The sequence below is a fragment of the Melanaphis sacchari genome, unplaced genomic scaffold (assembly GCF_002803265.2).
Source record: "Melanaphis sacchari strain LSU unplaced genomic scaffold, SCAv2.0 Contig65_pilon_pilon, whole genome shotgun sequence".
NCBI lineage: Eukaryota > Metazoa > Arthropoda > Insecta > Hemiptera > Aphididae > Melanaphis > Melanaphis sacchari.
This window is the reverse complement of record NW_020271469.1, coordinates 377871-393535: the sequence shown is the minus strand read 5'-3', so window position 1 is coordinate 393535 and position 15665 is coordinate 377871. Positions and strand designations below refer to the sequence as shown.

Here is a 15665-nt window from a genome sequence, read left to right as displayed (position 1 = left end):
GCTCATAAATACCACCATCAAAGTTGAAAATTTAACCTTTTTTTATCGCTTCAAAAGGTTTTAACAGATTCGGAAAAATGCAACTAATCATTGTAAAATTTATGTATATATTCTCACTCCACTTAGAATCTAAAAATTTAGTTGCATTTAGAATTGAGTTTCAGAATTGGAATTATAATCAATATATTATAAGCATAATTTGCTATATGTTAAAAATAAAATTACCAACACATAATATTACTATTCAGTTTTGTCTGTTTCGAGGTAAAAAATGATATGTCCATAATCATAATTTAGTCTTAAAATCTTATTTTCATAATTTGAATAATTAATTTATTTATTTTACTATAAATATATTTTTAAAAAATTAATGAAGTTAACTCTTGAACTCTTAAAATAAATTGTTACGATCTTTAAATTAAATGTATGTTAGTTTTTAAAAAAGCTATGGGGGTAGTATAATACCTAATCCCGAATCCCTCCCTCCCCGTAATTACACCACTGACAATAGGCTGTAAGTTTACTGGAATGCGATATACATAATAAAATATGAAAGTGAATAAGCGTTTTATTCAATTTTGTGGTTAAGAATAAAATTTTAGTTAATAGGGATTTCATTGAAAAATTGTATATGCATATTGTATATACATACTGTATATTATATATTATATAGTTAAGGTTATCTTTATTATCATCTATATTCTTTACTAACCAGATCGTAATAATATTATTATGTAATAATAGATATTAAATATACGAAAAAATAACGACTTATGCAGAGTTAAAAAGGTACGAGTATATAGGGTGTGTACCGAACTGACCTTTTTTTTTATAGGTTTGCTCTTTATAAACCAGCAGACACTATGAATCGCCCGTGTGCGTGTTGTCAGGGTAACACCCGTAAAGTCGCTTTTAGTGGTCAAAGCGCTGCCTAGCGGCCGTCCCTGAATACCAACAAGCTTTGCATTAGAGTCCAATCGGTGGTCTGGCCGGGATAAATATGGGTCAAATGTACGTCTACAGAAATTTCCGGATAAAAAGTGAATGACTTGTATAATCATTAAACGTATATTAAATATTTATATAATAATTAAAAATATACATTAATTTATCGATTATTATCATTATTATAGTGCGTCATTTGTGAATTATAGTATTAGTAATTTTTATTTCATTTGCTTTTGTATTCAACTGCAGTGATTATAAAATACATGAACAAAACATTATCAAAGGTAGTACTAAAATTCAATGTATTAACGTATTACGCGTAATATCTATCCTGAGGATAACTGCAAGTCTGCTTATTCCTTTCCTTTGACTCTAAATATTTAGACCATATTTATAATATGGTTGTTTTAAAAATTGCAAATTTGTTGAATTAAAATAATTTTTTAATTATAGATTAATAAAATTATAAAAATTTAAATATAATGTAGTTATTATTTATTCTCAATAAATTATATGTATCTTTGTACCTTCTACATAATTTAACGTTAGATTAAAATACTGCTGTTATTTTTATATATTAATTAAATTTAACTTACATTTTTCTTATTTATTTACACTTTAATAATTTGTGTAATTTGATTTCAATAATAAGTTTGATTTTTTTTTTCAAAATTAAGATTTTATTTTATTAAAAATGCATCTAAAATCGATACGTCGTGTGCACAAGTAAGCATATTTGTGATTGATTTTTAAATTTAAATTTCATGAGAGATACGTATTGCGTTGTCCAATACCTATATTAATTTTATAAATAAAAAAACATATTAATATAAATAAAAATTCTAAAAAAGTAATAATCTAATTAAAAAAAATTAACAATTATTATTTATTAATATTTTTTTTTTAAATTTTTTATCTATCAATATTTTTAAACTATAACTTAAATTAATTTTGAAATAAAATCGTAATTTTTCAGTTAAATAACTATCAAAATCTTAGATATGTTGTAAAAATAATTTTCATGAGGAAAATAATAAGCAGATTATAATTAAAAACACAACATAATTATTTATGTGTTTTTTTACTAGAACATGGAGAATTAACATATTTTATGACTATGCAATGAGTCCAAAGATAAAACTAATGTTGTTATTATGAGTGAACTTCAAGCAACTGTAGAATTTGCTGTCGAGTACTGCAAGTTTTATAATATAGATCTATTTCAAAGAGGGTAAGTTGCACCACATATTTAAGTATGAAATAAAGGATATATGCTTTAAGGATTTTTAGTTATTGTTTAAACAATCTGGCTTTACTTGAAAAAATTTTTGTAGTTCGAAGTATTAATGGAGAATAATTTTCGTGTAATAAAATAGTTGTAGCCGTTGTAGGTACAGTGAAAAATAAGTCTATATGATATTCAAGAATATAGTTTGTAGCGCATATGAAAAAAGTAATATTGAAATCAATATCAAAAGCTTATATATAATAATTTATACCTACACTCTATAGTTATCTCTAAGGAATAAATTATTAAATGTGTATTAATGTATTACATAGTATACTTAGAAACATATAAATAAATATACTATACATTTCGTTTGACTCAAAACTCAAAAGATACTGTAAGCAAACTAAAGAGTTGGTAGTTTAAATATTTATTACTCAAATATACTAGCTAGATATACCTATAGTATATAAATTGAAACGAACTTATGATGTAGCTTATAGCTTAAGGCTTACGGTGGACAACTTTAATCATGTAGCATTTTGAAGATTTTATGCTGCTAAGAAGATGTAGTACTTCAATATTTTATTTTAAATTAAGTTTTTATAACTAATAAAAATTGAAACTAATACATTTTTTAAGATTAGAAGATTCTACATTTGCTCGTTTTACTCACCCTTTATTCTTATCCGACCCCTAAAATTATTTTTATATTGAATCTTTTAATTTTTTAACTTTACATTTTGACTGCATTTAATTTGCCTCTAGAATTACAATGTAACGTTTCTCATAGTATTTTATTATTTTGTTCTATTTTATATACCTTCAAAATTTATTATACTCGTCAAGATGAATATATCTTCAATTCATTGGAAAATATCAATTTTACCTTTTCTATGAAATTTGGAAAACAAACGTATGTATAGAATAGTATAATTCGTTGTATATGAATAAAAATATTATATGTTTTAACTTTTAAGCCATGTTCACAAGATGAAGATAATTTTCATTATAGCTATTCTCTAACTATATCATGCGTTTAAGATAATACAATAATAGTCACTTAGCACTTTCGCAATAGTTTTATGGTTAAAATTAGCCTGTTCACACAATTTAACTTCGATGATAGCTATAAAATAAAGCTGCTGCACAAAAAAAGAAATTGAATACTGTGGTCATGGTAATTGTAATCATAATTATGTTAATTGTGTTTTAGTATCATTGTGTGAACTTGGCTGAAAATTATAAAATATTTTTAATGATTTTAGGTTGTTATTACAAAAATAATATTTAAAAAGTTTACATATTATAGAGATAAAAAAAAAAAAAATTGAAATACTCAGTTATAAATATATAAAATAAAATAATTTAAAAAATGACCTTAAAGGTTAACATCAATTACCTATTACACAAATTAATATTTATTATTACCTACCTATTGCTTATAAAATTGGTTACAGCTTAATATATTAGTAATAATTATAATAAATAATATTAGAATGTAAATATGTAATATATAATACACGATGTTGAAGAATATAATAAACTTAACATACAGATTTGGTATGCCAGCAACTCTTTTATTATTTCCCCTTTTCTTACGTCGTGCCAAACTTAAAATTAGTCTTGTAAGGTCAATGACAGTTAACGAATATATACATACTATCATCGCACACGTGTAACATTTTATTTTAAAAATTATCTTATAGTCAACGTTTTTTTGTATTTTATAGATTATATCGTATTCGAACTGAACTCAAAGTTTCTCCTAAACTCTCAGTTCAAGTGGAAGTCAGTTTGAAAAAACATCAACAAAGTAAGTACTAAGTTAAAAAAAGGATAGGATACAGTTACGGTGTATGTATTATATACATGTATTAGATACTCGTTTTTCTTCACTTAACTCGCCACTATGACGCAAAATACTATACATTATTATTATTAGACATTAAGTATAAATTGGAAAGCAATGATAAATTATTGCATAGGAATATGAATTCTGTGTACTGCTCAGTTGTCTATCTAGATACAGTAGAAACTAGATAATCCGTTACTCTCTGTTATCCGTCATAAGTCACCGATGAAAAATAGAAGTACTTAATGAGATGATCGCGATAAACACGTCGAGGTGCCTAACACGACGATTATCCAACGTTTAAAAAATAATTTATAATAACATCCAACATATGAGATAAATGCGATGTAAACAAAAATATTGAATCATTTTAAATTTAATTTCATCAGTGACTGGTGAGTAACATATGTGGATTAGTGTTTTTGTAGTTCATGTGACGTATTTCGAAGTTGGCTAAAAAGCGTAAACGTGTTGTATTAGAATTCAATAAAAAACTCGAAACTATAAAATATTTGAAGAAAGATGAAACTGCTGCCAATAATGCTCAGATTTATGGTGTTAGGAGAAAAATAATGAATGACATATAGCGTGATACTTAAAAAATTTTGAACATGTGTCACAAATGTAAAGTAACGATGGAGATGTAAGAAGTCGTAAAATCGTGAAACTGGAAAAATATTAACAACTTGACAATGTTATGTAGATATCAGTGGTTTATTCAAGCCCAAAGTCAAGGAATTCCACTTTCAGGTCCTATTATAATAACCAAAGCAAATTAAATGAATAAAAAACTATATTGCAATTCAAACTTCAAAGTTGGTCACAACATTTGACAACTAGACATAAGTAAAGATACTTAAAGCGAATAACGTAGTCGTTTCTGAAATCAAGAAACAATTCAAATTGAAAATGCAATTTGATCTTAAACTCATTAGAGAACAAGCTATTATAACTGTGATGAAACTGGACTTAATTGAAAAGTTTTACCACAAAAAACACTGGTATTATTTCGGAAGAAAAAAGCCCCAGATTTTAAATTAAAAAAAGAATGGGTTACTGTAATGATCTATGCAAATGCAATAGGCAACCACAGACTACCTTTTCTGGTGATTGGAAATCCAAAAAGGGAAGCAAATGCAATACAGGTCTTACTTCTACGTCAAAAATGAAATATTGCAGTTAGAAAAGCTTAAAGTCAAATAAATGAAAGAAAATGACAGATTATTTTGTTTTATTTTAATGTTGCTTAGTATGGTATGTTATATGTAATATGCAGGTGTATTATTTTTTTTGGAAATACACATATTTTAAAATATATAGGTACGTTTGTTGCAAAATTTCTGCTAACCTTCACAGTCCCAGTACCAATAGTGACGGTTAATCAAGTTTCTGCTGTAATTGTTATAGGATTAAAATTTATATTGACGACAACTGATAGATTTATACAGCTTTTTAATAGTTTTTACTTTTTAATTTATTTTTTCTTTAATGAATTATGTAATATCAATATTTAGATAGGTACCTACATTGAAAACATTTGAACATTTTATTAAATTTTCACAAAGGGAAAGGGTTGAATATAAATGGTTAATAAAGTGCCTGCAGTTATAATAAGTCACATTATAGTACTCAGTATTCTTAATATTATAAAAAATAAATTTAAAAAAAACTTAAGAACCACTCTGTTGTGAGGTTTAGCTCGTTATTAAGTCACTTTAATGGATGTAGTAAGTAAGTATTTAAAATTGAATTCAATGATATATTGTAGATAATATATGTAAAACAATTCTAAGTAGAGTCGATATGTTGGCTTATATTTCTAAAAATATTTTAAATTTATTTATAATGGGTACAATTATAATAATGTATTTTTTTATTAGTAGGACTAGTATAATATGGTTGGTTGAATTAATTCATGCTAAAAAATCTCAATTATTTATTTGTATTTGTTTACATAATATTATAGACGTGTATAATATAATATATAGCCGTATACTTCCGTAAAACAGTTTGAATATTTTAGTGGTACCTATAAATAGCTTAAAATTAATTTAAATATTTTGAAAATTTTATTATATATGTTGAAATGTTATATTGTCAATCGTCAAATATTTTACCCAAACTTCAAAATGTTTATCAATATTAAAAAAATCTAAAATTCAAATGATCACGCATTTTTTTACACTTTCAATATTATTTGGTAGCTGCCAATACTAACGTACCTATTGACATCGAACGGTTTGAATATTTTTGGAGTATAAATAACTTAAAAACAGTCATGATATTTTTAAATTATTAATAGAAATTTTTAATTTAATAAATAGGTAGTGAAATGTTTAAAGATTCTGTGATTAATTTTTTATAAATTACAAAAATATATCAAAAATTGGTTAAGAGATCGTAAATTTATGTATGAATATCAAATGTCGTAAAAATATGTGTGGCTTAACGCTTAATTATTTTTAAATCCTTACAAAACAAACTTAAGAGGAATTTTTTAAGTTGTTATCAATTTTCAAATATTTATAAATAGAACAAAAATAGCCAAAATATTTTATTAGTTTTATTATCATGTTTAGTAAAATGGTAAAATATGAATAATTAATGAATTTAAAGTTTTTAGTTTTCTAAGGTTAGGTTATTAATATAGTTTTTAAATAACAAAAAAAAAATCAATTTTGTTGAAAATTACTGCAAATTTTGACAAAAGTATCATCTACGAGTATATTCAATTAGCTACTAAAAATCACTCTCAAAATGTAGATAGAAGTATTTGTTCTGTTGTAAAACATTGTACACTGACGTATATATAAAAAAACACATTATTAATCAATATATTCATTAATCCACTCAGAATCTAAAAATGGTAATTAAAACAAATATATTTGATTGTTGCGTTAATTGAAAATATTAAAAACATTAAAAATAAAAAAATTTCTGAAATTATTTCTCTTAGTTTTTTTAGATATCCTTATACTTTATTTTAAATTACTGCTTGTATGGTGACTCCGAAGGTAGGATATGAAACGTTGTTAAAATTCCAAATATTTTATTATTTGCCTTAAAAATTGTTCAGATATAATGACATAAAAATAAAATAGGTAGTCAATTATGTGGAAACAATATTAACATTTATAATTTCTTTTTACTCATAACAAAAAATTATATTATTTTCATAGAGCTATTAATCTGCGGAGTTTAAATTATATAGGTACTTAATAATAAGTGGAATCTTAGTTATTAATTATAAAATTATAATAGCTATTCTACTTTCATCAAGACTAAATGTATTTTATTTATTTAACCATAATATGATAGACATTAAATAATAAATATGTTTAATATAGGTAAGTTAAATTTTAGACATGAATTATTCATTATACGTATTTCTTATATTATTACTATTTACAATATTTAGTAGTAAACATAGGTCATATATTCACAAGTAAAAACTAACATTTAATATACATATAATTATATTTGCTAATTGTCGAATTCCGAGTATAATAATACATTAATACTTATACATTATAGATACATTAATAAAGAGTGTAAAACATTGATAATCTATAATTTTACAGGACAAGATAATCAAAAATCCCCCCAATTATACTATGTTGAAAATGGAGAGGACCTTGGGGTCAGTAAAACGTTTCGGATACTGTATCGACATGAGGAAATTATGCTCGATGATATAATATTGTTTAAAGCACATGTTCTTGTGGACAGTCAAAAAGTAAATCAATTTTCAACAATTCTTTTTTAATACTCTTCAATTTATTAATTTTTAACATTTACATAGCTACAGGAAAGTCTTGAAAGAGCCGGATTTATTTTAAATGTTGAATTATGGTTTGGAGAAAATGGTTCTATGTGTTGCGTTTCTAGTAGAACTCTTCAACTACATGTCTGTCCAGCGAGAGGATTACATTATCACTTACCAGTATTATTTGACTACTTTCATTTATCGGCTGTAACTTTGACTATACACGCGAATCTAGTCGCTTTACATCAACCCTACATTAAGTAAAGTTTATTATTATTTTTAATATAAAGTATAGGTATATTTATGTTTAAAAAAAATTAAAACACACATATTTGTTACTTTTAGGAAAAGTATCCTGAATTATATGCAAAGTTGGTAAGTATTTATTATTTATTAGTTTTGTTATTCGATAAAATTATTTTATTATTTTTAAATTTTATAGTGCTCCTAGAACTGGTAAAACATGGTTAACAAATAATACAAATCGATTTAATTTTCGGCCATCACACTCCATAGAATCTGTATTTTTTGGCAACGTGGTAATTAAAAATACAACATAAATTATTTTCACTTAATAATAAAATATAAAAATTTAGACTTTTAATGTAGTTTATTAATAGTTAATTAAGTCTTGATAGTAATTTTGTTTAGTTTATTAGCAGTTTATTTTCATATATGTTTTTAGAATGGTCAAAACGGGACTACTAAATGTGTTGGAAGCTCAGGGAACAGTAACAATAATAATCATGTCAGTCGTATGCTCAATGCTCGACTTATTCATCGCGAAGTTTGTTCATTGTTATCGGAAGCTTTCGACAATCTTCATTCCACAATTGCTCAATATAATAGAATAATGCCAGTATGGCAACAAGTTGAAACACCTGTCGGTCTTAAAACTGCTGTTACAATTCCTCAAACAAACAAAGTACTTATTGTTTATTATATCAGCGTAGCCAGAATTTGAATTTTTATAAGAAGCGGTTAAACGTCACTCAAAAAAAAAAAAAAAAATACAAATCAATTACAAGCCATTTTAAATAATTTTAAACTATATAAATAATTTATTTTTTAGCTCAATTAAAAATTTAAATATCGTAAAATCCAACAAAAATATACAGTTAATGTTTTTACATTTAATTTTTATAGTAGGTAAATTCAATTTAATATTTAAGCTAACTCACAAAATTGGAATTACTGAACGAATATTATGGTGTTATTTATTATACGTAAGTTAGACGGAAAGCACATAGTAGGTACGACATTCTTTTAAACATTTATTTTATTAAAACTTTTTATAAAATCACGTTTTTATAAATGATACAATAAATTATTTATATATAAAAAAAAATATATTACTGCTTAAGAGTATTTATATATAATTTATATAAAGTAATAGAATATTTTAATAATTCTAAAATGATTAATATTCAATGGATATAAGTGGTATACCTTGGCTCCCTGGCTATATCTGATTTATCATGATAATAATGATCTAAAATTTTAAAATGTATTATTGTTTAATTGAATTATATAAAAAACAAATTTTTTGTTTAGATCCTAGATGAAGATGAATTTCTAGCCTTAGCAAACAGTAGTATAGCTCAGTTGTGTGCTCAAAACATATTGCTATGGCATCATTTTTTAGATAATTTTACCAAAAAACAAGCCATAAATCAGCACCTTTCTAAAAAACACCATCAACTTCGCGTAAGTATATATGTACTAATTTTTAGTTTGTTTTGCCAAGTGTCTGAATTCTAGTAAATTCAACAAATATATTTGATTATATTAAATTTATAATTTCATATAAGTAAAATAAGTGAAGCTACATGTGTTGAAATAAAATATTTTTTAATTTTAGGTAATTCTGTATTATTTTCTTTGGCCAATATTTATTGATTCTTTTAATGATTTTTTTTTTTATGTAGAATAAATAAATACAGCCTGGAAGTCATAAAATATTACCAAAATTTTCTTTTTAATATTTTCAATACAAATTCTTAAAATATCATAATTTGATTATTTTGTACGGATGCTGACTTTATTATTTGATTATTATATGAAGGTATATTTTATATGATATTATGTATTTATTTTTACTTTTTATTCGTAATTATCTTGTTTTAATGACAGTGTATAGAAATATTCCTATAAATTCTAACGAAGTATAATAAACGGACTGACTGAAAAAATAATAAATAATTTTATCATTTATAACTATACATAATATTTTTATAAATTTTTAAATAACATGTATTTATTTATTTGCATAAACGCCCGTGTGGGCTCAAGTACAGTTAAGTAATATCTCCTATCATAACATTAATACAATATAAAATCATTATTACCTAATACAATATAATATGATTTATAAACAATAATTAATAAATTAAGTTTAGATATAAAATATGCAAAAGACTTAGATACTTAACAATCAAGTAGTTTGATAATTGTTGTGTTGTATTAAATAGTTGAAAAACAAAGGTTTGATGAAAATTAATTTTTCATATTTAACAAATCAAAATTTCTCAACTTATTTACATTGTATTAAATATATATGTATATGTTTTATTATTTGTTATCATAATTCACAGAATAGGTCATGTTTTCGAATGACAAATGTTAGAAAAGTTATTTGTTCGAATAGATATATTTTCAAAAAGTTGTATTTATGAAAATTATTTATTTTAATTAAAAATAGCTGTCTAATATTTTAAAAATTAATAAAAATAAAATAAAAAAAAAAAAAAATTGTCAACGGCTCTCCACGGTACAATGATATTAATCTATATCGTCTTTATCAAAAGTCGAAAGATTAGCCAAGTTCAATTACCCTTCTTCGTCTAGTAAGGGTCAATGGCCACGACGGTGCGATATTCGGCTATATCGGAGTCACCAGATTAGACGTTGAACAATTACCCGTGTGACCTTAGCTGGTACACCAATAATATTTTTATTTTTTTAAATTAATCTAATATATACCTTAACGTAACAAAAAACACAATTTTTGGGAAATATTCTAGCCAACATCCACGTAGTGTTTCCTGGGTAACGCAAACAGGCTAGTTCCAACTCATGTTCTTTCATAATATAACTCATGATATTTAATATATTATTTTGTTCATACGAATTTTCGAACAAAAAACTTGTCTAACACTTGTCATTCGAAAACATGTACCCCACCACATAATTCAGTAATCAATGTAACTGCGAGACATATACATAATTAGCTTCTATAGATAATTTAAATTTGTGCGATTAAGTATCTCTCAAAATAAATTTTATTTACACGAGTTTTATTTTTGTACTTTATAAACAAACTGAAAACGCGTTTTTTCAAATTTTAAACATTTCTCTTGTGTTCTATAATAATTATTAAAAAATGTAAAAACTATTTCATTATTTAATTAATTATTAAAATTTAAAATTTTTTTAAAAAACCGTTGATCACCAATGAACCATGAATTTAAATGCAAACAAAAGTATATTATGGTCCTAATAAATAGGTACCTATCCATTATCCACCAACTATCTAGCTGAAATTTAAAATTATTTAAAATATTAATTATGCTTATTATTTTAAATATTTTTAACTACGAGAAGTTAATGAAAAATAAATAGATTAATTAATTATTTATGCAGCCATAAAGTACAAGTACTTATAATTTTGTTTTAATATGAATTTATTTGATTTCCAATAGGTAAGGAGATTTTCCGAAGCATTTTTTGTACTAGAAAATCCAAGGCAAAGTGCAGCGGGCTGTTATGATGACCATAATAATTATCAACACTATAGGTCAGTATCAGAAGCAGCTAGAAGATCTAGATACTTGGCTTCATTGCCACCTTTACCTGTTCATTGCTCAGCAACAGATGGCGATCCTATCACTTTACCTGTTATTTTTGAAGATCAATATACAAAGCCTGGAAGTAATAATAGAAGATCAGATGGTGGTAATTAGTTAGCTTCACATAATTTTTAGTAATTAAGAATATACCAATTATTCCGTTTTTAATTTTAGAACCTCCTATTAATTCGTGTGACATCCCATTAAATACATTACGACAAACGCTCTTACTTAATCAAGATTGTAGTTGTGGTATCGCTGCTATATTAGAATCTAGAAGATGTAGTCAAATGGCATCCACTGGAAAATTACTTAAAGTTAAAGGTAACTTGGTGCTTATATAATTAGGGTTTCTAAATCGCTATAAAATTTCGACTATGGATATGCAAAAACCAATCAAGTTTAGATAACTTAATGACTAATGAGTTAAACCAAAGTAATATAGATGAAACTTTAATTTTTATGTTTATCAAATATATTTTTGCTATAAATTATCAATTATAATTTTACTTATATACTTTTAAGGTACGGATATTAATCAAAAACCAGAGAATCAACGTATCAAAACTAGGCACAGCAAATCATTAGACCAATTGTTAAGATCAACTGTGATGGATACACCAATGTTATCATTACCGCTAAGTTTTTCAAGAACTTTTGAAACAAATAATAACGGTAATTTTACTGAAAGATCAACAATACCTAAGCATACAAAATATAAAAAATTAGATCTCATTCAGAATACTAAAGTTATGACACTACCTCGCCGTCTAAAAGATAATGTCAAACCTCCTGAGTTTCGAATACAGCCAAATGGTTATGCCTCTTTACCAATACGGAGAAATGATAGGCGATCTTATCGATCGAAGCGTATGACAGAAAAAATTAATCCAAAAGCTGTAAATAAGTCTAGATCTCCATCGTCAGGTGAGGAAACTCCAATTTCAAAATTAGGAACTAGTGTTAGTGTTCCACTTCAGTTAGAGGCACTGAACACGTCACCAATAATGGTTAAATATTCAAATAGTACAACTTCTATACCAGATTTAGTAAATGATAGAGTAATTTCGGCCGTAGCGAATAGTAGTGAATCAATGCCAGACTTACCGTCAACAGCGGTGACACGATTTTCATCAGTTTCTGATAGTGAAATCACTTCAGAACAAAGTGGATGGGTTTCCAGTCGTCAGTCTTCAATATCTTCATTTTCTGGACAAATTACTCCAAAAGGTAAGTTAAAATTGGCTTCTAAATTTATTCAGTAAATGGTTTAAATAGTTAAAATATTTATTTTGTTTTCAGTGGACGATCCGTATAATACAAAACACGATTTATACATAGGGAGAGAATTACAAAGGAGGTTGTTAAAATTACTAGAAGAGTCACCTAACAGAAAAATGACTGTAACTGAAAAAAAAATAAAATCTTCCAAGTGTATTAAACCATCTGGGGCTAATAGGTTAACGACCAATGATCAGTTATATGAAGAAGTTCGCTTACCACCACCCAGACAATTTAGAGATATTCCTCTTCCCCCTGAACCTTTTAGAGATACGATTCCTCCATCGGATTCAGTTGACAATTTATTATATCATATGTATGAAACCGTTAAAGAAGCTAGGTGGAATGATCAACATCGATTAGCTATGAGACAGAAAAAGTTTTCAGAAAGTTCTAAGAAGCCTATAACCAGGTATCAAATTCAAGTCAATATTTTATTTCTAATTTAATAATTTAAATTTAAATTTAACAGAACTAAGAAAAATAATATAGAACCGGAATATTATGAAGACGAAACACAGAAAGATGTAAAAGCTGATGGCAGGATTCATTCTTATAACAGCGTTGAAGAAAATTCAATGTTTCAGAAATATAAGGAACAATTTAAAAAACAAATGAGTTTTACTGGTATTATTTATAGGTTGGTAAATAAATTTAATACACACCTATAGCCTATAGGCTATGCCGCTACGGACCTATGGTTATTTTTTGTATGTTAATAATATATGTACCTGTTGTTAGTGATGCTCATATATTAGCTTCAACATTACCATACTTTCATATCAGCGAAGATTTACGTATGTTTTCACCCGAAGGTGTTCATCTCATAGTATGTGTTCATGGACTGGACGGTAATTCAGCTGATTTACGTTTAGTCAAGACATACATTAAATTGGGCTTGCCCGGTGCTCATTTGGAGTTTCTCATGTCTGAAAGAAATCAAGTAATTTATTTTGAACATATCAATTGTAATTATTTAAATTCTAACGTGGTTATGAATTTTAGGGTGATACATTCTCAGACTTTGAACGAATGACTGATCGTTTAGTGAACGAGATTCTTAGTCATATATCCTCGTTTCAACTACCACATTATCCATCTAGAATAAGTTTTGTTGGTCATTCCCTTGGAACGATCATTATTAGAGCAGCAATTGCTCGGCCACAAATGAAACATTTACTACCGAAAATGCATACATTTTTGTCACTTTCGGGCCCTCATTTAGGAACTTTATACAACACTAGTGGATTAGTAAACATGGGTAGGTAACTAAGATTAGTTATTTAGATAAATATTTATATAAATATATGTATATAATTAGCATATTATATTTAAGAATATACTGATAATATTTAAAAGAGTAACCATAATATATATTATGTTATCAAAATTATTTTATTTTTTTTTATAGGATTATGGTTTATGCAAAAAGTTAAAAAAAGTGGCACTTTACTTCAGCTATCTTTGAAAGACGCTGCAGATATTCGACAAACGTTCCTTTATCAATTAGCTCAAAATTGTCATTTAAGTTATTTTAAGAATGTTCTATTGTTCGGTTCATCCCAAGACAGATATGTTCCACCTCATTCGGCAAGAATCGAACTGTGCAAAGCCGCTATTAAAGATACAACACCTATCGGTAAATATATTTCTTATATATTAGTATAACAAACCGATAATTAAATGTTGTACGATAATTTGCGTGTATTTAACATTATAGGATTGGCGTATCGAGAAATGGTGAACAATATTTTATGTCCAATAATCAACAAACTGGACGTTACGTTTATCCGTTACGATGTACATCACGCATTGCCGAACACCGCAAACTCATTAATAGGAAGAGCAGCTCATATAGCAGTTTTAGATTCAGATTTATTCATTGAAAAATTTTTAGTGGTTACTGGACTTAAATATTTTAGGTAGATGTAAGGAATATTTCGTTAAATTTCTCATAGTCTTGCAAACTGAATTGTAACGCGGCCGGCACTAGCAGTGTTATTATTTTAATTAACTTATAACTATCAAATCATTCGTGATAGTTAAGTAATAATTTTTAAGTTTTAATACTTCTATGAATTGACCAAGATTAAAGAATTCAACTATATATTTATTAGAATAAAATAATAATAATCAAAGAATCAAGCAAAACTTAATTTAAATTGAAAAACTAATTTGATATATTTTTTTTTAAGTAATAGGTCAATAGGATACATTATAAGGTGTATTTTCATTTTATAAATTTAATATAAATTTTATTATTTAATATAATTAATAAAAATTTTGATTTCCAACTTAATATATCAAATTTAAAATTAACATGTTTTCTAGCAAAAAAAGATCTTTGATGAACTATTTCTTAGTCAAGTAGTAGTATTTACCAACACAATAATATAGAACAATTTAAAATTTAAAATATAAATGTTTTAATTCATGTATGCTATAATTTATTAAATTCATGTTTTTAAGTATTCATATAATATCTACATTTGGTTAAAATATGCATCTAAAACATTTATCCATTGATAAAAATAATTTGATACAATTTAAATTGTCATTGAATACACAACAGTTTTTAAATTATATCTAGAATTAATACTTAAATTATTGGTAACCTATGGGAGAAAACTGTAATATTCCATCTTTATTACATTAAATATCATAACATGATAATGCTCAAATTTACATCACTATTATAAAAATAAATAAAATATACATTAATATGATAATGTTTAAGAA

The 15665-nt window shown here is 25.6% G+C and overlaps 1 protein-coding gene across 1 annotated transcript; it reads left to right on the top strand.

Annotated features, from left to right (window-relative positions):
* The first annotated feature begins 993 nt into the window (after positions 1–993).
* LOC112600573 (protein FAM135A) lies at positions 994–15082 on the top strand. The gene is made up of 18 exons (XM_025347837.1): positions 994–1232; positions 2037–2179; positions 3910–3992; positions 7613–7767; positions 7834–8057; positions 8143–8172; positions 8240–8336; positions 8483–8722; positions 9352–9504; positions 11499–11751; positions 11820–11969; positions 12171–12875; positions 12948–13338; positions 13399–13566; positions 13668–13869; positions 13932–14187; positions 14338–14565; positions 14647–15082. The coding sequence occupies exons 2-18, from the start codon at positions 2103–2105 to the stop codon at positions 14850–14852; spliced, it is 3618 nt and encodes a 1205-aa protein (XP_025203622.1). The 5' UTR covers positions 994–1232; positions 2037–2102; the 3' UTR covers positions 14853–15082.
* Positions 15083–15665: the final 583 nt, after the last annotated feature.

Bases quoted from the DNA above. Each gene is read 5' to 3' on its own strand.
- LOC112600573 (XM_025347837.1), top strand. From the start codon at position 2,103: ATGAGTGAACTTCAAGCAACTGTAGAATTTGCTGTCGAGTACTGCAAG. The intron at 8,173-8,239 runs GTAAGTATTTAT...TAAATTTTATAG, and splicing joins CTGAATTATATGCAAAGTTG to TGCTCCTAGAACTGGTAAAA. The intron at 11,752-11,819 runs GTAATTAGTTAG...TTTTAATTTTAG, and splicing joins TAATAGAAGATCAGATGGTG to AACCTCCTATTAATTCGTGT.